Here is a 23,502-nt window from a genome sequence, read left to right on the forward strand (position 1 = left end):
TGATTCCAACCCAAAATACCCAAAATACCCATTTCTGCCCCAATAGCTACTCAAAACATTATACAGAGATAGAGTAAAGACCAGCACGGTTTTCTTTCTGACAGCAGCACAAAACGTGAAACACCGGTCAAATCAGTCAAACTGGCAAACCAAAGCTTTATTTATTTTTTTTTTTTTAAAGTCTTTGCTACAGTACCTAGGACTGCACCCCTATACATAATTAACAATTCATTCCTGAAAGATCTGTATTTGGCACCAGTTTGTGTTTACCTCAAACACTCGTGGGGAGGATTAATTTCAAATCAAATTTGGTTTTTTAACAGAATAGGAGCTGCCATCATGAAGCCAATTAGCTGAGTTATTGGAGAAGCTTAAAAAACAAAACAAAACAAAAAAACAAAAGTCCTTATCTTAACCAACACATTACAGAGAGCTCCAAAACAGAGGTCAAACATTAAAAGGCTGATATAGGCTCAAGTGGTTTATAAAACCTATAAAAAAAGACTACACCAGCACATACGCCCTTTCAGTCCACGCAGTTTAGAAATTAACACAGGGAGCAACTCGCTAGCTGGAAATCTTGTCATGGGAGAACCACACATATACCAACAGGAGTACCCAAAATCAAATGTTAAAACGCTCCAATTCCCAATCCACATAAAAGGAGAGAGGTTCGTAGGAAGATTAAATCAATCCATGATATCATAAACTGGTTGGGCAGTTCAAACTTCCCCAAGCAACCACTTTGTCACTCATACACAGAGGGTCACATGTACACGGCTCAATCCCATTCAAATTCCTCATGGAATAAAAGGATCCCAGGCTCTTTTGAGTCTTTCCCTATCATGCAAGAAATAAGTCTGGCTGTGCTTTAATCACCATCATGTATTACTTCAGCCACAGAGTACCAGGCAGATTAAGTAGAAATGCACAGTTTTTAGCTCATCATCTCTGCACATCTGTTGGAGAGGCTCAGTTCCTGGAGAGTTCCTGGTGGGCACACCCAGTCTCTCTTCATGCAGACTCGCTGGCCTCCACTGGTTTGATCATGTGGTCCGGTTTGTTGCCCGCAGCGCAGTGATCCCACATCTGGAGGTACAGCCGCTCCAGGTCCATCGTGTACTGCTTCGTGTTGAACAAAGGGCTGGATATTCTCTGCTTCCAGACTTTGCCACGGATTTTTTTCAGGCTACAAAAGAGTTGAAGCAGTCATGAGGATGTTCCAAACACTACATAATACTGTTTACCTTTGAAACATGCTATTTTCAGCTAACCCAGAACTGCCTGTACAACTGTTTCAAAATCACCTGCTCCCCCACCTCCACCAAATTCCTGTTCTATCTCCCCTCATTTCTGATACAGACCAGCAAGACCACTTGACATCAGAAGAGCTGCAACATTAACTTGCTGCATTACCTGTAGTGCGGTAACACTTTACAGCATGATTTTAATCTGAAGTGACAAACTGCTTAATATTCAATTTAAAAAGAACAAAATGTGAACTGCATTGCACTTTTGCACATAAGCAATTTCTTCAGAATTGTTACTCAGCTGGGAGCTGCTCTTAAGTTATCATAAAAGCAGAAGCTGAATTAACTGCAACACGAGACACCTCTAGAAGAGAATTTCCCAGCTATTTTACATATAAAATATGTGCAAGATTAAAAGTACTGATGTCTCAGCACTGTGCCCAAATACAGTACTCTACATTCCTGATATTCCCACACTACGAAGTTCGAATTTGCTTACTATTCCAGGTCAGTTCCCAGTTTCACAGCAATATCCTCATACTCCTGTCTGCTTTTTGCAATGAGCTCAAGACAACCCAGGCAAGTGAGCTGAGAAGCAGCAACTCGTGAGGCAAGAGTCTCGCCTGAAGAAAAGAAAGCAAAAGGCAAATCAAAACCAACAAAAACAACCAGGAATGAGTTTATCAAGTAACTTATCACACACTAGGGGTTAACTTTCCTTCTGCCTCTGCAAAAGGGAAAGTTTGATGTGTCTGCTCTTACTAAAATATTCTTAATATTCCAACCCATGTATTCAATATAAGTTCCCCACTGCATTACCTGGCATAGTGACCATTGGAGTCCCAGCCCAGAGCACATCCATGCCAGTTGTGTGCCCATTGCAAAGGGGAGTGTCCAGACAAACATCAGCCAACTGCCCTCTCCTCACGTGCTCTTCTTTGGGGGCAACAGGTGAAAAGATGATTCGGTTTTGGGCAAGGCCCAAGTTTTGTGCGTACTGCTGGATATTGGGCTCTCCTACAGCTGGGAAACGCAGCAGCCACAGCACACTGTTAGGAACTCTTTTTAGGATCTGTAACAAAAATAAGAAGTAAATACATAAAGTTTGGAGAGGAACATTTACTTTTCTGAACAAAAAACTGCCACTGAAATGAATACTAGTAATACTAAATAATACTAAAATGAAGTGGAAGGCATCATCATTCAGTACTTTAAGGTACAGAGCAGAAATTTAACAGATCATCATTATGAATTAGATCACTGGGATTGCATTTCTGATCCCACTGAGACAGCAACTCTGAGCAACAGTTTACAGAGCCTTAAGAGATTAAGTCTTGAACTTCATGATCTCATTTATTTATAGGTCTGTATTATGGAATATAAAAAAAATTACCCCCAAGTAGTTCCCAGCAATACACTGTAAGCTGGAACCTGATACAGATGCTCTTCACTCAGATTTATCAATGTACCAACTGCCAAGGCCAGTTATAACTCAATTCCAGACACTAAGGAAATCCAAAATTATTTCACAACGTGGAACCAGCATATTTAAGCTGTTCCAAACACAATTTTTCACTGGCTAGATACATCCGATATAATTTGAAATACGTTTACAACATTCTATATTCTACTAACACTAAGCAACTAACATTACAACATGAGCACTGTAAGGATTCAAATGGCTCAAGGTCAATGTTTTCCACAGAGAAGTTAAAATTCAACCTGCATGAAGTTTCTGCTAACCTGAACAGCTTTGCCAGAAGTCTGACCTTGGATTTCCTACTGGATACAGATACTCACATTAGCCCACATCTGCAAGGTGGAAGGATCAATCTTATAGAGCTGATTGAAGTTACAGTACACAACAGCATCCTCTGGTAAGCCGTACTGAGAACGGGTAGTTACAATTATAGTCCGTGGAACTTCTTCACCAGTTGCTGCTTTGTTGTTTATCTAAAAGGAAAAAAAAAGAGCTATTGAAACACTGAAATTGCAGGAAACAAGACTATGCCCTGTAGAATTGTCCTGAAACACATGTTTAGCATAAAAAATTACTGTAAGCATATCTTTGGTTTTATGATACAAAACAAAATTGTCTACTTACCCACCGCAAGAATTTAACAGGTATGTGTACACGCTTGTGGATGCCACAATGTTGCAACCACCAAGGCAAAAAACACTGGGCATTTTCATGCCCTTCCTATATCTCCCCGAAATTCCAAGTAACTGGAATAATTGGAAAGAAGAATCATATAAAGAGGCATTTCACATGGAATCCTATCCTCCTTAAGGTCATGTAATTTCCTTGAGACCAAAAATGAAATTAAAACTGAAAGACAGAATAAAAAGGTATTTAGAAAGCAAAGGTGGGGTTTGGTTTGTTTGGATTTTTGTGGTTTATTTTTGGGTGGGTTTTTTGTGTGTTTTTCTCTTTTAAGATAGAACACAGTAAGCACAGAACAGATAATCAATAGATGCAGACTTGTATGCAACTGATAAGACTGTAAGGAACCAGCTGACAAGGAAAATAATGAAAATGCTGAAAACTGAAGAATTAATGACAAACTTTTTAAAATAATGGATCTTACAGCTTTCACAAAGAATAGGAATATGCTAATAAAAAGCAGCAGAGGATGAAGTTGGAATAATCAAGTTACCATGCAAGAGCCTTGAGGATTAGTAAAATGGAAGCACGATTTTTAATTTTTTTAATAATGGCATGCAATGATGGGATCAAAACTACATAGAGAGAGCAACACAGCTACTTAGAGCCTTCTTCTTTATATACATGTATTTTTACATACATATGCATTTAAAATTTAGACAGTGGCATTGCAGCCAGCCACTGATGACACATTTGATTTGAATGACAATGACTCATTGACTGTTAGAAGATGCACAACAGCTCAGCAGAAGTTGGTAAATATGCTATTTATTCAGGTCACTGAGACTTCCAAAAACACAATACTCAGTTCTTGTTGACCTATGCCCAAAAGTAGCTGAACTCAGCACAAAGAAATGCTGTATTAGTGCCACTGAAAGACAGAAATCCTATTTTACATGTGCACAGACAGAGCTTAGAGTGTTTCATCTCAGTGGTGGAGTGTTAAGACAAGAATTCTCTATGATAACTTCAGAAAAAATTGCTAATAGCCTTACTGATCAAACTATTACCAACTCAAAGAAAAGTGTCATTTGTGAAGAAAAGAAGTTGAAAATAAACCCAGGTATGAGATTATGAACAGAGCAGTGGTAATAAAAGGTATCAAAATGATGTAAAAGAGGTTCCCAAGGGACTGTAAACTGAATAAAATTCACAAGATAATGAGTCATGCCAATGTCAGAATATGGCATTTCTAAAAGGGAAAAAGTGTCCTGCAGTGGAAGAAGAGTTAAACACCACCAGTAATTGTCACTAAAATCCCATGAACTGTTAAGCCCTGAGAGGTGGTCATATAGTGCACAATTCTGAAAGATGTAAGGAGATGAATAAATGTTGAAATACAGTGGAATAACTTTGTCTCTATTCTATTACTCTAACCAAAAAACACAACTGACACTGAGTAACAGGTCACAAATCTAGGTAGATTGGAGGCAGTATCTTGCCTTCAAATTCAGAACAAGCAAATGTCTTCTTTATGCAACAAGAATTAATTTCTTTGGACTTCAGATACCTCTAGATACAATTCCTCTATCTTTGGGGGAAATATCATCTTCCAGTACATCTGTGGTTTATAATGAGCTTCCTTCAGTATGACAACTAAACGAATCAATATAACAGAAAACACATTTGCTTTGAGGTTTTTCTTTGTTGTTAGGTTAAAACATACATATATAACACAAACATCAAGGGAACAGTGTCCCTAAGTGCCTCACCTGAGTAGTTGCTAATCCATTACTGATATTGAAGCCGTTGATAGTAATCTGAATTTGCCCACGATTTATCATCTCAATCACAGCCTCTGCAATGGTGTTCATAGGGATCACTGGCATGCTGAGGGCGGCATTGCCATCGGCATTGTCACAACTGTCAGGACACTTCATCTGCAATAAATCACACAGGAATCAGAGGGAGTACTACCTTCAGTCCCCAGGACTGTACACAGACAAGAGTAGCTCTCACCTTAACAATCTTGACATCAGGAAGGCTGTCAAGGAATGCCTTCAAGTCAATGCCATTCAAAACAATCCTGTTATCATAAATATGACCATTGGACTTGAAATCAATGACTGCTTTTTTCTGTCAAAAAAAAATGATGTCAAGAAGTTACAAGATCCCTTACCAATACTATACTAAGTGCCATTTCATAAAGACACCTATAGAAAACACCTACTTTTCCTGCCCTATCTTCCAACGTACCTTCAGATGGGGGAACATGTTGGCGTGGTCTCCGATAAAGAAAGTGTTTGGCATGTAAGCTAATTTCTCTGAATACTGCTCAGCCACCTCAACCGGTGAGGTTTCTTTATCTGTGATGATATAATCCATGAACAATGCCCCACTGGTTCCAGGATACCCTAGCCACATTGCCTAAAAGACAAGCAAGCAAGGCTTCATTTCCATGTGCATTGCAAAAATAAAGGCAGTTAAAAATCAATTAATTTTAAGTTACATTTGCGACATACAGGTTCAAGTTCCTTCTTCTGCTTTACCAACTGAAGATCAACCCCTAACTCCAAACTTTCAATACTAAGACAGTGAACAGCTCAGAGGTATTCTAAAATTGATCTCTCAAGCAAGTTTTCCCCATGATGCACAGCTTGAAGCCAGAACACCAACCATCAGTGATTACAGCTTCTCTCACCTGAGACAATTCCTGTAGTCTAGAATGACTCTCATTAAGGCTCCTCTCATTCTCTTTCCACAGGCATTTTCGAAAATGCTTAGTCAAAAAATCCCCCTAAAAAACTCTGATATTGATTCTGGCTTACTAAAAGCCCTCTGACTTTGTTACCTGAATAGGTGCTGGTCTCAGGGCAAACAATTCATTTCGGGCTCCTTTGGTGTAGCCATTCATATTAATGAGAATGTGAATGCCATCCTGATGGATGCGGTCTGCTGCTTTTCCATTACATGGTATCTAAGAACAAAGAAATAAATATATAAATACATGTTCTTTTTGTTTTCAGTCTTCCAGTAATAAATGTGGTTAGTCACCAGTGTAACAATGGATAGATACCAAGAGCAAAATTTAATCTGAGACTTAAATCTTGTTATTCCTGGTTTTACAGACACATAAATCCTCAATGCAGCAGCAAAGCTGCGTAGCAGTAAAACAAAAGCTGATGGTTAGAAACTGAGTTTATACAAACCACAACACCCTCCCCCACACTCACTCCTCTAAGGCTAATCAGTAATTAAAACTCACATTCAGTGCAAGTGGCACATTCACAAACTAAGGTACTACAGAAGATCAAAATGAAGATCAAGAATAAGCCACTTAACTACTCCAGAGGGTTTTGCCTTGACTTCTGTGTATACTGAAATCCTGGTCAGTTTTCACACTGAACCTAGGGCAAGCTTAAATGTATTTGCAGTTGAGACATCCTGACTTCTCCACAACATTTAAATATGACTTGAGATCTAATACGAGTTATTAAATATTGGTAATATTATTTTTTAATAATCACAGGTTACAAGATAACCACCACATCCCAGGTAGGGCATAACACCAATATATCTACAAATTTCAAAACTGTCAAGACTAACATCAGCCTAACTCAAGAAATAATTGCAACTAAGAATCTCAAACTACAGATTCATCTCTCTCTTCATTTAGAAAAACTGAGGTTTGCTATAAGGTCAATGCATAAAAAAACACTCACCTGAGATAAGTCAATGAAATGATTTGCTTCAGCCATCACTTTTACACGGAAGTTTGTCCCATCATCAGGACTCAGGGCATAACAGAATACCTAGAATACGAGGCACCAAAAATTTAGTATCTTTGACATCTTGTCCATAAAATAACTGTGCTATATTGCAATTTTAAATTACATCTAGTTTCACACAAACCATTTTTATTTACATGCATTTACCAGTTGAGAAAGAAGTAAACGAAGAGGCACAGGGCCATTTTTTTACACATTTGAACCAAGCCTAGTTTTGGTGCCAGAGTATGGCACTGAATCCTGCACAAACATATATCCACTATTCTCATCAGTGCAAGACAAAGTAACAGACAGATCTGCATAAGAATTGAATCTCTAAGAATGCCTTCAAGTCACCTCTGACTTTGTAATTAGTGAGAATCGTAACAATGAATCAGGCTGAATAGAGCTAAGCCTCAGGGAAGCTTTTAACAGTGACTAGCTCTCTCACGTAGGAAACCAGAAGTGTATCTGAAAACATCACTTCATATCGGTAAAGGAGGACGACTCGGGCTGAAGAACACTTCATAAAAAACAAACCCAAGAAGTAAAAATTTGCTCTTTCCTCATTTAATTGCTTGCACAAAGAAAAAAAGAAGCGCCACTTATAGGCATATTTAAAGCTTTAAGCATGCCATTTTTATTTTTACCTCAAATTTTTCTGGGTTATGCATGCCTGGAATTGACTGCATTAGGTGTGAGGTTGGGTGGTTTCCAAAATCAGAGCTCACATAGCCAATACGAAGTCGACCTTCACTGGCTTTCAAATCCTTGGGATGCTCATATGGTGGCTTGTGAAGAACATTAATCTGCCAAGAAAACACACAAGTGTTTACAAACTCAGGAACTAAAATCTAAACAAAGGGACAAAACCCCCCTAAGAGTTTTCAGAATTAACCTTATCCCACATTCAAGCAAGCAGTCACGGACATCTGTTGTTCCAAACCTGCGTTCTACATATTCCACTGGAGCCAAGTGCAGTGCCCACACACTGTGTCACAAGATGTGATGTCTCGGCTCTCAGACAAATACAGACATTGCTACTGCATTTCTGCTTTTCTAACAGTTTCAGTAGTCCACTCATGATTATTAAATACACTGATACCACACCACAATCCTCAGGAGGTTCTCAAACCACAAGGCATTTGTGACCAAAACAGGATTGATTTAAGACACCAAAGCATTTGTTCTGCTCTTTGCTCTCCATCTTGCCCAGGCAGCAGCTTGTAACTACTATCTCTGACAGCATTATCAGGCTACTCAGACAAGTCACTTTGACAGTGCTATCTTCCATTAGTTAACCAGACCCTCCCACCAGCTGACAGCACATTTTCAATTATAAATGGCAACCTGCACAAGTAGTCTGTCTCAAAACTCACAAGCACTAACAGCTATGAATGTTACATCCCATCTCCTCACATGTCAATGACTCAGAAAGCTTACAAAGGCTAATACTGACAAATCTGAATATTAGATTTTGAGTAGGAACAGGCAAAGCCCTAAAGAATTTCAATTAACAATCAACAACTGGCCTGTATAGAACTTCCTACCTTGTCCAAACAGAGGTTTCCGTGTCTCTCAGCAATTGCCTTTCTAAAACTGTGAGAAAGGGGATACAGCATGCTATGATGGGGGTGTACAGAAGGCAGTCTGTTTTTCTCCAGCTGATCAGCTACAATGCTAACCAGCTTCTTCATTCTTTCATCATAGTCTGTCCAGTCACAGACAATCTATAAAAAAGGAAAAACAAAGATTAGGACAACAGCTTCCTTTGGCCTGTATCAGTTATTTCACAGGTTGAGATTAATGTTTCTTCCAAAAATGGAAGTTAGAACTTCTGTAATTACTGTTGATGACTTTATCATCTTAGCTCCTGATTTAAGACTTAAGTCTAACTCTTTACATTGAAATAAGTAATCTCCTGCAGAGGAATCCTATGAATCAAAAAGTCTCATCTTCCTCACCTGCAAACAGTGGGCCAAGTTGCAATAGGCATCTGGGAAATCAGGTTTCAGTTTCAGAGCAGTACGGTAAGAGGCAATGGCTTCTGGTATATTCCCTGAATCCTGTGAAGACACAGAAATGAGTCAGCAGGTAAAAATATCCTCAGGGTAACTACTCACAGTGCCCCACCACACTCTTCTAAGAGTGAATCATTCCCATGTGCTACCTTGTGAATCGAGGCCAGGTTGCTGTGGGCATCAGCAAAAGCTGGGTTTATCTGAATGGCACGGGTGTAGCACTGCAGAGCTCCTTGAACATCCTGCATCTCCTTCAAAGTGTTTCCCATATTAGAATAAGCATCTGCAAATGTGGGGCTGATTCTGAAAAAGAAAAGAGAGTATGTCACGAACAAGAAAAGCTCCTTCTCCAAGGAGAAAACATGCTCATACCCAGACTTTTCCATCTGAAGAGCAACTATGGAAATTGTAATACATGACTAAGTCACCTTCTGTACATATCTAGGCACTTTCCTGTTAGGAAAGGCTGGGACTTTTGCAGGAGTATCCATTTACCTAATAGCCTCTTTGTAATGCATCAGAGCTTCCTGTAACTTTCCCTGCTGTTGCAGAACGCTTGCTAAGTTTGAATGCGCTGCAGCAAACTCTGGAAACACCTGGAAGAAAAAGAAGTTGACTCTGTCTCAAATATCTCAAGCAGACCATAGCAAAAATATCTGTGCATTTACTACTGTATTTTTCTTTTTAGAGAGAGGAAGATACCTCACGTCCTATTAACACATTCCCAGTTTGAATCACCCACCTCTCCCTCACAACTGTACCTCAAGAGCCTTCCGATAAAGACGAACAGCTTCCTCAATATTGCCCTGCTCCCGCTTGATGTTTGCCAAATTGTTGAGAGAATCTGCATGAGTGGGACAAAGTCGTAGGGCTGTGTTGTAGCATTCCTCTGCTTCTACCACCTTCAAAAAAAGGGCCACTGTTAATATAGTAACATTTACTGTAAAAGCACTGTTTATGAGAAGTCATCATACAATCACTTTTAAAGGTAGATGTCATCATACAATCACTTTTAAACGTTCAAGATGGAGATTTCCTGAATTATTCTTCCTTTTAAGTGAGATTAACATCTATTTTAACAACTTGCCCAACAACTTAACTAACAGGTAACAGCTGGTGTCTATTAAAAAAAACATTCACTGTAATTTTAAGAAAGAAATGCTCCTTACACTGCCTTTCTCCTTCAAGGCATTGGCCAAATTGCAGTAGGCATCAGGGAAGTGGGGCTGGAGCTCAATGGCCCTCCTGTAGGTGTCTATGGCCAGGTCTATCAGGCCCTGCTCATAGTACACACAGGCAAGGTTGCCGTGCACAACTGCGTGATTTGGGCTCAAACTCAAGGCTCGCAGATAAGCTGCCACAGCTCTGTAACAAAATAAAGGGGAAAAGAAAGAGAAGGGAAACAATCATCCAGAGAGCAGGAATTATTTACCTTGGTACACTGGATAGTGAACAACACTAAGTCTTCCAGAAAACAAGCAAAGCTCTCAGATACTTCAATGCTCTTCATTACTAGAAAAAACACCTTTTTTTCCTCACTCTATTTTTTGCTAGTTCATTATTCAACTTTAACAAGATAAACAGTATCACATTACATCTTTATTCTCTCCAGCAACCTACCATTACTTACTTAGACTTAAATAATCACTTTGCTTAAAAGTGAAATCTTTAATTATATGTTCCTAAAGCACTATATAAATGGCTGATGTACTCAAATCCAATTTCTAGAAAAACCAAACAATGTACATAAGTAAATGTTTAAAAGGTGATGTAAAATCTGAAATTATGGAAAAACATGCCTCTGTTTGGTCCACTAATTAATGATTAAATCAGTATCACTGAATCATTTTGACTGTGTGCAGTGCAGATAATTAACCTGTTCCTGAAAGCTTTTATTCAATTTGGGGCCACAAGCCACAGCTATCAGAAATTAAAAACCCATCAACAGATGCAATATGGTACAATGCATATAAACAACACAGCCTGGATCTTTTCCCAGGAACAAAAGATTCATTTATCAGATTAGAGGTCTCAGAACAGGTTAGTCCAACAACACAGCAATACTACTGCAACCCAAGGCAATAACATGAGGCAGATATGTCACAAATACAGAATATTCAATCAGATGTTTAGCTGAATTCCACCATTCCAGTTTTCTCAGACAGAAGGGAAATTTTAGAAGAGACACACTTGCAAATTATATTCTGAACCACATAATGAAAACAGAGAATTCAAGCATTCAGGTCTTTTTCATGTATCTTATTTTCACCCTCTTCAGCCTTAGTTTCAAATCTATTTTCATCAGAAACTCTCATTTTTGACAGTGCATTAAGTACAAGAAAGCAACATGAAAGAATGCATTTCACTGGAATTTTTGATTTTTATTTAAACAGACCAGTAGCCTGGTCTGTCTGTACTTCAAAGCCATTTGCTTGCTAAGCTCACAGCTGAAGTCTTTGCTACTCCTGTCCATAGATGCTTCACAGAGGGAACCTAATCTATATCTTGATATATCACACAAGCCACAGAGAGCAACAGTATTGATTTGCTTACCTGTCAAATATCCTTGCCTCCTTCAGAACATTTCCCAGATTGATATAAGCATCCAAAAAATTTGGGTCAAGTGTTACAGCCTGAAAATATTTTTGAAGTAAAAGTTTTGAGCATTAAACACAAACACATTTTCTATGAAACTGACTTGCTTGCTGTTTTTTAAAAAATTTATAAAGACAATCTGTAAGCTTTAAGACTTTATCAATAACCCAGTAAGGAAGGAAAACATACAAACCAATCACAGAGCAAAGTTATTTATCTGTAGGAATGACAGCATGTACTACCTTCAAATTTATTTGTTTTCTTACCTATTGAGTTGCAACTACTGCAGAATAAAGTGTTAAGCATTTATTTCACATTAGGCTGATCATAATTAACACTTCTGTCTACTGATGCTATGTTGTCTTTAGCTTGTTTTTAGAGAAGAAACCCTAAAAACCCTTATATGTGTCCTTTATCTACTGTAAAGTAAGACAGAATTTTAAAGCTTTACCAGTGAGGGAAAACAAGCTGTTCACGCCAACAAAGAAACAGCAAATACATCAGGGAAAATTCAGTAGCCATTTAACTGAAACATCTTTGCTCCCTTCAAAAATAATAAAATGCAAAAAACCACTTAAACTGATGAAGTTACAGAAGCTGCAGCACAAAGGTACACGAGTATTTGACAAGCCCCACTCTTACAGTCTCATAGGAACTATTAATTCCAAATTAAATACTTCATCTATCATGAACTAGACACAGATCCAAAAAAACAAAACAAAACAAAAAAATTTTGAGACGCTAGACTTTTTTCTGTAGATTTAAAGCCATGAATTTCAGGAAGAAACTGTTGCCACATCCTAAATTCAGCTTTACGGCACTCAATAAACCTTAGAGATGAGGACAAAATTAATTACAATGCCAATTAGACACTAATTGGAAGGTATCAGGCAACTACTTAATGACAGTAATCTAGAGAAGTTTGAACAGCAGTTAAAAATAAACCTGGAGAAGAGGAATTAATGTCTCACTTAAAACTATTCTTTTCAGTTACTCAAAGGACAGTAATACCTGAAACAAAAATCACAATGCAAAATGATTTTAAGCACCAAGTTGATCCTTTCTCTTACACACGAAACATGTAAAAAAACATTATCATCAAATCAGATTTTTAAAAAAATTAGTCTAGGAAAGGGCTAAAGAACAATTTGATTAATTTTCTCATATTTGACATGTGTGAAGTCCTAGGGGAGCTCTAAGTGTCTCTCTCTAGAAGCATATAGCTTTTAAACCAGCAAGTTTAAAAAAATAATTAACATGAGCTGTTAACAAACAGGATCATACAAAGTTCTCCACTACCAAAGTATTTATCATTTGCAAGCACACAACTGCATGTACATTCAAATCTGGCAGTGAAGCTGACTCCCTTAGGTAGTTACCTTTTCAAAGTGATGAATGGCAAGCCAAATTTCTCCTTGGGCATTGAAAACACAGCCAAGATTACTCCAAGCCACTGCAAAGTTTGGTTGAGTCTCAATTGCTTTTAAGTAACAGGCCTTGGAATAGTTAAAGAAGAGAGATACAAGGGAAGGGGAATATTTGTAAAAAGAAAAAAATGAGAAAAAATAATTGTTAGTATGCCTTCTCTAACCAGCCAAAAGTGACCCTGCAGTATAGGCTAGCTTGCGCCAAAACTAATGCGCTGCAAACTGTTGTTGATCCTGCGCCAGCGCAAACCAAAACCCAGGTGCAAGCCCACCATTTTTCAGTTCTGCTGGTAACAGATTAACATTCCTTCAGACACCAGACCACCACAGAAATCATCTCAGAAACAATTCAAGTAGTGCACCAGAAACATCTGTCGCCTGTTAGCGCGTAAAAAAAAAATCAAAAAAGTACTGTGTAAAAACAGCTTTACTCTGAAACAAAATTTTCAAATATTCTAAATCAGATAAAAATTACTCTTAAAAAAAAAAAAAAAAAAGAGGAAAAAAAATACTGAAAAAATAAAGCCATTCCTCAGTTTTAAGTGTGCTAGTCAAATGAGATGACACACCCTATCCGTATCTTGTTTCCTGGTTTCTTCTAATACAACCCAACCTCTCCTCAAAACCTCAAATGACAGGATTGCATGAAGGTTTAGGTCCCTGTAATGCAAGCGCAAGAAATCGCTGCGCATCCTACCCAGCACGGCGCCACGCTATCGCTGCGAACTGCTTGGCTCTAGTGATTGCCCCAAGGTGCAGTGAACAGCCAACCAGAATCATTAATCTACCAGACAGGCCCACACAAAACTTGTATGTTAAATTTGATGTCTGGACTCTGTAAATGCGTTACAACCCAATTTTATCCAAAAGGCTGCAGCCTGGAGCTCGGGCAGTCGCCCGATCAGAGATTAATCATCGAGTCAACCGTTCACGGGGGCTTTAATCGCACGCAATGCGCGTTACCGCTGCGCAGCCTTTGCGCTACTGCAGGATCACAGCGCATCATCAGAAGAGCAGAACGCTGCAATCCAAACAAAGAAGAAAAAAGGAAAAAAATGAACAACCGGAAGAGTTAGAAGCTTTTACTATTAACTATCTCCAATTATTTCTTTAAAAAATATTTTAATTTACTTTTACTTTATTTCTTTGAAAGAATTTGTGGCTAATAGTATAAAATATTCTTACATTACTTGCTTGTAATTAAATATTTTAAGCTGTTTCTGAAGCCACAAGACAGAAGATTCAGGCATGGAGGCAAATGGTTTTGCTGTGGCAGTTACAAACCCGTTACCATATTTCTCATCATGTGACTTTTCGGTGCGTTCCTTGCTGGAAGAGGAGGAGGAGGTGTGTGTCTGCCCTAGATCCAGGCCTCGAGCTCCCTTCAGCGAGGCACCTTACGCATGGAATAGGAGGTTTCACCCACCTGAAACCTTCTAAATACAATATCAGTGGTGAAAAACCAAAAACAAGAGAGAAAATAAAACAAGATCATTAGTAAGAGTTCAACAAAGCAATTGCATTTTTTTGGATATGTCTTAACACATGGGAATGAGGATAATCTGTCTGTAACAAGGGAGACATGCAGAAGGGAGAGGGTTAATCGGGCAATTGCATACAGCAGGGACTTTTTTTTTTTGGAAGAAAGGCTCTGAAACATCTACAAAGAAATTAAATTTTAGTTCAAACTGTAAGGAATCTGCTGGCTTGATCTTTCAAATGGACTGATAACCAAAGAAACACATTGCAATTTACTCAAGATGTTTTTCCTTGTTTATTAAGTTCTCACAAAACGGAATAACACTTTCAAACTAGGTGTCTCCAGAGCTCTGAAACAAAGAAGTCAGCAACCTAAGGCAGGCGCAGTGTCTTGGCCTATACCAGTCACACTAAAGCTGCAGTGAAGTGCAATTCGTGTTAGCTGTCCGCTTGGTGGGCTGAGAACCAAGTGTCTCAAAGACTGTTCAACTCTGAATGCTCTACACAATGTTTTCAACCTGGATCCGACCAAATCAATCAGGCTGCCCTAAGGTGGTACACGCATCCAAGTTGTTTTGAGAAACAAAGCAATATCGAATTTTGAACCTGCAGTCCCCGTTACCCCACAAAGACTCCCACCCTCCCTAAATGGTGCTGCAGCCAAACAGACAGCTACGCTGTTCATACACTCCACTTCTGAGCATGCGCGTGGGGCTTGGAGCGACAGCCGTGGAGCCCAGAGTGGATCTGATTTCTCCACACTCCTCACCCCTGCAGCGCGGACGCGTAAGGTGGCTTGTAACAAGACAATTTCTTTCTGCAATCCAAATTTTAACGTGCCAAGAATTTTAAACTCATCTTGGTGTTCGAATTCTCAGTTTAGGAAACGCACGACTGCTAGAAGCCACCTTTCCACTACAGCAAGTTTTCTTTTGATCAGTTCATTTACCAAACAAACCAGCTTTGTCCTTCCGATTTCTTTATTTTGGGGGAGGGGAGAGGGAAGACATGAAGATATTGGGGAATGGGGGTGGGGGGGTGGTGTGTGTCGCATACTGCAGCTATTATTTACTAGCCTTTCTTCCACTATCAAGGGAAGGGAAAAGTTAAAAGAATAAAAATCTTTAAAAGCCAATATTACAAGGTAACATTTGGATAAGTTTCTTCTCCACTTACAAGCCACAAAGGACTTTAGAAGAGCAGCCTTTTCAATAGCACCTGCATCGTACAGGGATCTCGAGCTAACCACAGGCTCTCTGCTTGGCACCAGCAGGCAAGCCTCAGATCTGAAGGATTGTTATTTATTTCCAGATGAAAGCATGATGGAGCCCCTGCCCAATACTTCAGAATGGTATCAGATAGTCTAGTTCAGCAGCAAGGCTTGGTAACTTTCCATTTCTTGACTTAAACCAACTTTTTAACATGGACATGCCATATCTTGCCCTGCAACTACTCTGGGGTGTTTCAGTGCCTTCAGTTTTCAGAAGTTTCTCGGACTGTCTGTAGATCAACGCAGATTTGAAGACTTGGTGCAAAGTTCAAGTTTTCAAAACACTGACGTTTACATGTATTCTACCCAACACCTACCTTGGCTTCTTCCAAGCGACCCAGGGCTTTGAGCAGGTTCCCCAGGTCACTACGAACACAGTACAAGTCCTGAAAAATCAAAATCACACCATCAACTTCAGGACTTCAGATTCCACACAGGTCTTCAGAGAGAATTTGCAAAGAACAAACCCAGTCCTCTAAAGTTTTGTTTAGATTCGTAATAAATACCTCACAAATGTAAATTTTTTTCTTGACCTAAGATTACAAACAGATAATCAGAGAAAATTTTGTCCTGTGAAAGTACAACTGTAAAGAATGAAAAAGAAGTAGTATTTCATACAATTCCTATTATGTAGAAATAAGAAACTGAAAACAAATGCCCCCCAGTAGCTTAAGTCCTTTTGCCACATGTAAGAATTTAATTTTTTTTTTCAAACCACAACTCCAAACCTGTACTCTTAAGAAACACCATTGCCATTATGGCTTTTTAATAAAGTGATTTTTCTGCCTGTATCCCTAAAGAAGTTTTTCTCCCTGTTTTTCCCACTAATCCATCCATCCATTTCCAGCAGCTTTACCACATGTTCTTGTTCTTTCATTTGACATGAAAGCACAGTCTGCAACAGCATTATCCAGCAGTAAAGACCACAGAGAATGTAGACATTTTGTCAACACTAATGAAAGGATTTACCAACCTAAACAAAACCCAACTCCTGCAAAAACTCACCATCTCACATTATTCTAACCAGTGCATCCACTAGTCACACCACTTGGCATAGTATGTTAGACAAGTTCACACCGGCTTAAGAACACAGAGAAATACGGTTCTGGGCTCTTGCTGGACTGGGATTGCTTTTGCTTTTCCTACAGAAAATGGATTTATGCACATGGGACCAATGCTGCACTTGAAGTACTTTTTATCAAAATGTCTGACTAAAGAGCAAGCAAATGCCTTTATCACGCTGAGCAATACTATACAAATTTAATGAGTATGATGCAAAATAAAAAAGGGACAGCAGTCTGTTTACTAAAAATGTCAATCTGAAACAGTTACAGACAAAAATCCAAACACCAGATCAATCTTACAGGAGTCACTTATATAGACAGTCAGTTTCAGCCTATAAAACCTAAGCTGATGCTGCTGTAAACCAGTCCACAATGGAAATCTAACTCAGTCTACAGCAGAAAACTTACCGAGGCAACGCTCATGAAATTTCTGACTTCATGATAAAGTAATACCTGGTGATTTTCCAAGATCTCACATCCAAGTATAAGCATCGATTCTTTCACTGTACTACTAAAGTTAAATATGGGGCCATTCACTGAAGCTTCTGCCTTCAGAAAAGAAAAAACTAACCTTTTTTTTAATCTAAAGAGGTAAGCATGTTACATATACAGAAAAGCAAACAACCAGTAGCCCTTACTGCAATATACAACTTTTTGTGACAAAAGCCTCACCAAAGATCCTTAAAAATAGTATTAACTGCTTTATTAAGTTTATGGCCTACAGGTTGGAAGGGTTATCTATTGTTCATTCTTTGAAAGCTGCTACTTTTGTGTCCTAAGGCAGTAATAAAGAATGGACTTTTATAAAATAAAGCACTACTTACAGGATTGTACTGAAGGGCAGACACATATGCCTGTACTGCTCCTTCCATATCACCTGCAGCTACGAGTGCAGCAGCCAAATTAATATATCCATCAATGAAATCTGGTTTGAGGCGCAGTGCATGCCTGTAATGTTCTATTGCTTCCTGCAGCTGTCCACGCTCCTTGTACACATTGCCTAGATTTGAATAGGCTTCGGCCAACAGTGGATTCTGTTTGATTGCCAAAGTGCTGAAGTGAGCAGACCTGGAGAAAACAGACAAGTTAGCAAATAAGACATCATAACCCAAAAACAAACAAAAAAACCCCCAAACAAACCAACCCTTGAAATTCACTGTTTTTCTGTTTATCTAGTTACTCTAGTGAACATTAATGCTTAGGTAAACCAAACATACAGCAAACAAATCTGGACTTACAGAGCTGTCCTGTATCTTTATCTCCCACTTTAAATTCTGATGGCCCTGGTTCCCATTTTAGGTTGTACTGGACAAAGACAGCTCTCCTTTACAGTCAAAAGGGTTCAAGTTGTTTCACCAAACCTGAGCTGAATACACTTAGAAAAAACACGACAGGAATCCCTCTTACAGCATCTGTATGCTTTAACCAAAGTTCCACTTGATAATCTTTCCAAGAAGCAGGACATGACTCACATGTAAAATTCTCTTGCATCCTCACTTATTTCCCCATATCTGAACTACTACAACTTCAAAATCTAAGTCAAAATTCTTACTTCCTTCACCAGCAAACATGAATTTACAGCTAGAACAAGTGAAGTTCAAAATGCTGGAGGCATAGAAAGAAAGATTAGGAACAGGCAAGCAGAAAGAACATAGAAACAACTATCAGATCAGAAAACTCCTTTAACTAAACACGTTGCTGTACAGGAAACAGTCTTACAACTTAAAGAAAAAACCCCAAAACCAGAAACACTTAGACTGTAGGTGGAATGAACATTATACATGCAAATCCTGCCAGTACACACCAATGTGACTGATATTCCAATTTTAATACATACAACATTAAAATAACACGACAGTAATGGCAAGGCCTCCTGCTTGTTGTAAAGCTGATGAGTCCAAATTGTATTTCTCTTACCCCAGCCAAATTCCAGAGGGAAGAAGCCTACCTGTCCAGTCGGCGACACTGGAAGTGAATGGACGACAGTAACAAAAGCACACCAGTGTTATCAGGCTCCTGTCTCCAGAGCTGCATGCAGTGTCTCTCTGCTGCTTCAAAGTCTCCTGCCTGATACTCACGATGAGCCAACTCCGCTAACCCTTGGAAGGAAAGCATACGTTTCGTTGGTTCTGGAGAATCACCAAAACATTTAAAGGGGGAAAACAAAAGTTAGATGATGGGAACAAAACCAAAACAAAACAAAACAATGAAAAATAATGTACACAACTAATGGATAAAAATGTTTGAAATGATATGAAACACTACAGCAGGTGACAGTTGGGACTCTTAAGATCTTATCTGTACCATCCTTGACTCCATCAGGTAATAATAGCAAAAATGCAGACTGTCATGACTACAAATATTTGTAAGTCAATCATTTTCCATTATTCTGAGACTCCTGTCATGATATATTTTAGTTCTAAACAGTGGAAGTGCTGCTAACAGATCAGCGACTCTCCTCACTCTTCCCCATGACAGAAAATCCTATGCTTTACTACAATAAAAAAAGTTCTAAGAATTTAATAGGGAAATGAAGGACAGGAGACAAAGACTTTAATAAAGGACTTGAACAAAATAAAGTTTTGCTGTGCAAGTAGTGAAAGCCCTTAAAAAAAAAAAAGGCAAAAAAAGCTCAATGGGTAACATTCCTTGAATTGTGTGTACTCCTACATTTTCTCTGAGGAGTCAAAACCCCTTCACAGAAAAGAATGGGTCCTGAAACAACAATATCTGATGAGAGACAAACACACACTTCAATGATTATGCAACTGGCCTACAGGAGGAGGAACCATTAAACAGACAGGGTACAGGAAAGTAGTTACTGCTCCTGAAGGCTTAGCTGGAACAGGTGTGACAAAATAGTTTTAGTATTTAATACCCAACTGTGAAGAATGAAATACTTAAACGAAACGCCACCTGTTTTAGATAAAACAACCAGAAGTGAGAAAAGTAAGTGAAATTTCTTACAAAGCAAGTGCAGCTTGGAAAAAACTCACAACCATTCATCCTAGAAAGAAGTGCTGGCCCTCAAATTCTGCCTTTATACCAACAACTCTTACTATTAAAAGGTTTGATTACCACAAGAATTTCTCATTTTTCCTCCTGTACGCTGCAGCCCCTTAATTCCATTCATTAAATACTTCCCACCTCATCCTATAGTTTTAAAATCTGGAAACTAAATGAAACAGATAAACCTTTCCTAATACAAGAAAGCACCTCAATAGCTGAGCCTACATTTTTGTAGTGAGGCAGTACAAAAGTCCAGAGACCCTCATGGTTTTGTAAGAACTTTAAAAATGGCCAAAATAATACCTAGTGTTTATTTTATGAAATTGGGATTGATACAATTTATTTAAATTACTTTCAAATTTGGGGTTTTAGCACCAGTCGGTTTTAATATATAATATCATATATTATATTTAATATAAGGCTGCAAGTCCTCTGATATAAGTACAGTAGTTTTTCCAGATAGTATATTGTCTCTTTCAGTGCTATAAATTGTTTCACAGTGAATTGGACTACCACTGCCACTCATTTTCAGATAATTTACAAATCAGTAACCAAGTATATTAATCCAGATCAGATTCCTGTTTTTCAAACCCTGACTAAGGGCAAAGTGGACTTCAGGATCTGGTTAAACCTACTGGCAAAGACAAAGCTGTACAACCTTTATTCAACATGAGAATGTTGAACTGTGGCTGGAAACCTCACCACTTATAAATGTCGCTGACAGTAATATTGGAGCACCAGCAGACTGTTCCTCACTTGGCCCCCGTGACTTTAACAAATTTTGCCCTCCTGGCAGTCAGCATATTTTCAAGTTCCGCTGATGGCACTGACAGAGAAACCATAGAGGAAAAGCATGCCTCATGAACCCAACTTCCTCTTCAAATTCGATTGTTCTAGCAAATTTCAAAGTTAAAAAAAAAAAAAAAAAGCACCCCAAAATAAAACAACCCAGAAGTTTACACTTCAAGACTTATGACTGCAGGGAAAGAAGCTTTCGATCATGATCTAAATCCTGTATTTTGCCTACTTAAAGCAAGAAGTCAAACCAAAGTTGCAACTTCCAGGGCAAGAGAGCAGGCGGTACAGATTTAACACCTGGGAATGAGAACTACTAACAAAAGCAACGAAAGAAGAAACGCTGACATTTTCTTTCATTTACCAGGTGTCTCTGTTTACAAAACAACCTGCCCTTTGTCTCCAGAGACAAGTCAAACTCAGTGTAAAACTGCCAGTCATCTACGTCCAAGCATTTATTTTATGAACGACTGTGAAGTTTACTGAAAAGCAGGAAGTGGACAGCCACATCACAAAGTCCAGAATGAGTGAAACTTAATACAAAGTTGGCTGGAACCTACGCAGTGCAAAATATCCGTAAGACAGCCCATGAATGGATGCTCACCGAATGAATTTGTAAGAAAATAATTGCAATGAGGAGTCACAGCCAGAAAAATCCCTTACCAAGTCTTGCATAAATTAATTCCTGTACCTACGCTATGTGCTGCATGCTTCGACTGTGACCTTGGAAAAGTCTAGTACAGTACGGTGACAATGACCTTCCCTGAGGCTTCTAGACAATACAATAAAAACAAAAAGCTACACAGAACCATCAGAAACGCGCCCAAGGCTATTTCCCCCCCAAAAAAATACCATCCTAAAGACTTGCAATACACTCATGCTCAGCCTTGTGTTGAGACACAATCTAGTTCCAGACAGCAGCAGTGGTTACCTCCAGCTGGGAGGTGCTGGATAGCACAGAACTCTCTCCCAGCGTGCACGTGGCTCTTTTTAGCCCCAGGGATCCAGGCTACAAGAGGATGCTGCAGCCTCGCTGACCACACACACAGTTCTTGCTGAGAACGTACGAAATACCGTACTGCAGCACTTTTCTGTATCACTAATGTTTCTCTTTAGATCCCTATCTCCGCACGGCTATCCCGTCTCTTTCTCCAAAAATCCTCCTTTTCCTTCTACTTTTCCCAGGCATCATTTCAGCTCTTCCTGCCTCTCTGGTTACAGAAACCCCCAAAATCTGGGGGATAAAGCTGTGTTTTTCCTTCATCCTTTCAGTAAGCATAACATTTCTTTCTCTTTATTTCTCCTGATTTCTCCTCGTCTCCATTCCTCAAGTTCCGGATCTGCGAACTAAATTTAGGGCAGGATCTTTCCTTGATACAACACGCTACCTTACGGTTCAGAAAAGCGCTTTAATGCTCGGCTCTGCCACAGAACCACAGAACGGTTTGGGCTGGAAGGGACCTTAAAGATCATTTCCTTCCAATTCCACCGCCATGGGCAGGGACACCTTCCATTCGACCAAGCTGCTGAAAAAAAAAGTCCTGCCTAAGTGCAGCGAGCGATTCTGGGCAAACCAACACACGTTTTGGGTCAGGCTTTTACCCTACTTCGTCCTCTAACGCAGTCACCTGATATCTGATAAATATAGCAGGAGCCCGCCGCACTCACACCTCCCCGCGCCTCCCCGGCAGCGGCCCGGGGGCTGCCCATGGGCAGCGCCCACCGGAGCGCACCCAGGACCGCGCTGGGGCCCGGGGCGCACAGACCCCCACAAAGGCGGGGGGACACCCCCGCCTGCCGCATCTGGAAACTTCCGCCGGGCGCGGGCCCGGCCAGCGGGGAGCGGCCCCGGGGGCGAGGGCACGGCCCGGTCCCCGCTGTCCCCGGCCAGCCCGCCCCCGGGGGCGCCGCAGCGCACGGTACCTGTGCTGTCCGCCACGTTCCCCACGGAGGTCGCCATCGGGGCAGGGGCCGGGGAGGCTGTGGCGGCAACGGCAGAAGGTGCGCTCGGGCCGGGCCGGGCCGAGCTGCCCGCGGTCGCGGCGCGCTGAGGCGGCGCTCCCGAAATGGCGGCGGCGGCGGTACCGAATGGCCGCGGCCGGAACTATCTCCGCGGAAAAGAGTCCGGGCGGCGCCGGGCAGCGCTTCCACGCGGCGGGCGGAGGGACCTGCTGGAATCGGCGCGCTACTGTCCCAAGGTTATCCTTCCGCACAGCGCTGCGCCAAAGGCGGCGGAACTGCGCATGCGCCGCCGCTTCCCCGTACCCCCGCACGTGGCCCCGCGGAACCGGCGCTCACCGGGATAGCGGAGCTCAAACAGCGGGGCTCCGATAGCGGGGCTCACCGGGACAACGGAGCTCAAACAGCGGGGCTCACCGGGACATCAGAGCTCACAGGGACAACGGAGCTCAAACAGCGGGGCTCACCGGGACATCAGAGCTCACAGGGACAACGGAGCTCAAACAGCGGGGCAGCGGAGCTCACCGTGTACCTGCACTGATTCACCGGGCTCCGGCCACACCGGTGCACTGAGAAACAGCAGCAAAGGCGTCCGTATCCCCATTCCCGCTGTGTTTCCATGAGCTCCGACAGCCACACACCGGGGCTCCATACGGAACCCTGGGGTCTGCACGGGCTTCCCCGGGACACTGAAAAGTATCAGTCTCCGGTGAATCTTGAGCCTTCCTGAAGGCTCAGATTAACAAAGTCTGCTTTCTGGAA

General features: G+C 40.5%; 1 protein-coding gene across 4 annotated transcripts; it reads right to left on the minus strand.

Annotated features, from left to right (window-relative positions):
- Positions 1–127: 127 nt before the first annotated feature.
- On the minus strand, positions 128–23,064 carry OGT (O-linked N-acetylglucosamine (GlcNAc) transferase). Of its 4 annotated transcripts, XR_015276559.1 has the most exons (23): positions 22,705–23,022; positions 18,926–19,106; positions 17,802–18,045; positions 16,231–16,299; positions 13,117–13,233; positions 11,696–11,775; positions 10,312–10,507; positions 9,904–10,044; positions 9,638–9,738; positions 9,292–9,445; positions 9,086–9,187; positions 8,672–8,851; positions 7,772–7,930; positions 7,077–7,166; positions 6,206–6,331; positions 5,611–5,781; positions 5,374–5,490; positions 5,127–5,294; positions 3,355–3,476; positions 3,051–3,203; positions 2,070–2,322; positions 1,750–1,873; positions 128–1,189 (listed from the first exon to the last, which is right to left on the minus strand). XR_015276559.1 is itself a non-coding variant. In XM_086851103.1 (22 exons), the coding sequence occupies exons 1-22, from the start codon at positions 22,739–22,741 to the stop codon at positions 1,015–1,017; spliced, it is 3,138 nt and encodes a 1,045-aa protein (XP_086707229.1). In that variant the 5' UTR covers positions 22,742–23,064; the 3' UTR covers positions 128–1,014. The 4 variants fall into 4 exon arrangements, 3 of the variants coding, with proteins under 3 accessions (XP_086707229.1, XP_086707230.1, XP_086707232.1); XM_086851103.1 differs by lacking the exon at positions 3,355–3,476 and having other exon boundaries at positions 22,705–23,064; XM_086851104.1 differs by lacking the exon at positions 3,355–3,476 and having other exon boundaries at positions 18,926–19,076; positions 22,705–23,062.
- Between the last annotated feature and the right edge of the window lie 438 nt (positions 23,065–23,502).

Source organism: Cyanistes caeruleus, chromosome 14, assembly GCF_971803275.1.
Source record: "Cyanistes caeruleus chromosome 14, bCyaCae1.hap1.1, whole genome shotgun sequence".
Classification (NCBI taxonomy): Eukaryota; Metazoa; Chordata; class Aves; order Passeriformes; family Paridae; genus Cyanistes; species Cyanistes caeruleus.

What these genes read in the sequence shown, in the direction of transcription:
- OGT (XM_086851103.1), bottom strand. Translation starts at nt 22,741, where the DNA reads ATGGCGACCTCCGTGGGGAACGTGGCGGACAGCACAG. An exon ending in CTGCCCTTCAGTACAATCCT is followed by an intron (nt 16,300 to 17,801) that starts GTAAGTAGTGCT and finishes TTGATTTTTCAG; the next exon opens with GACTTGTACTGTGTTCGTAG. An exon ending in ACATGTTCCCCCATCTGAAG is followed by an intron (nt 5,491 to 5,610) that starts GTACGTTGGAAG and finishes TTTTTTTGACAG; the next exon opens with AAAAAAGCAGTCATTGATTT.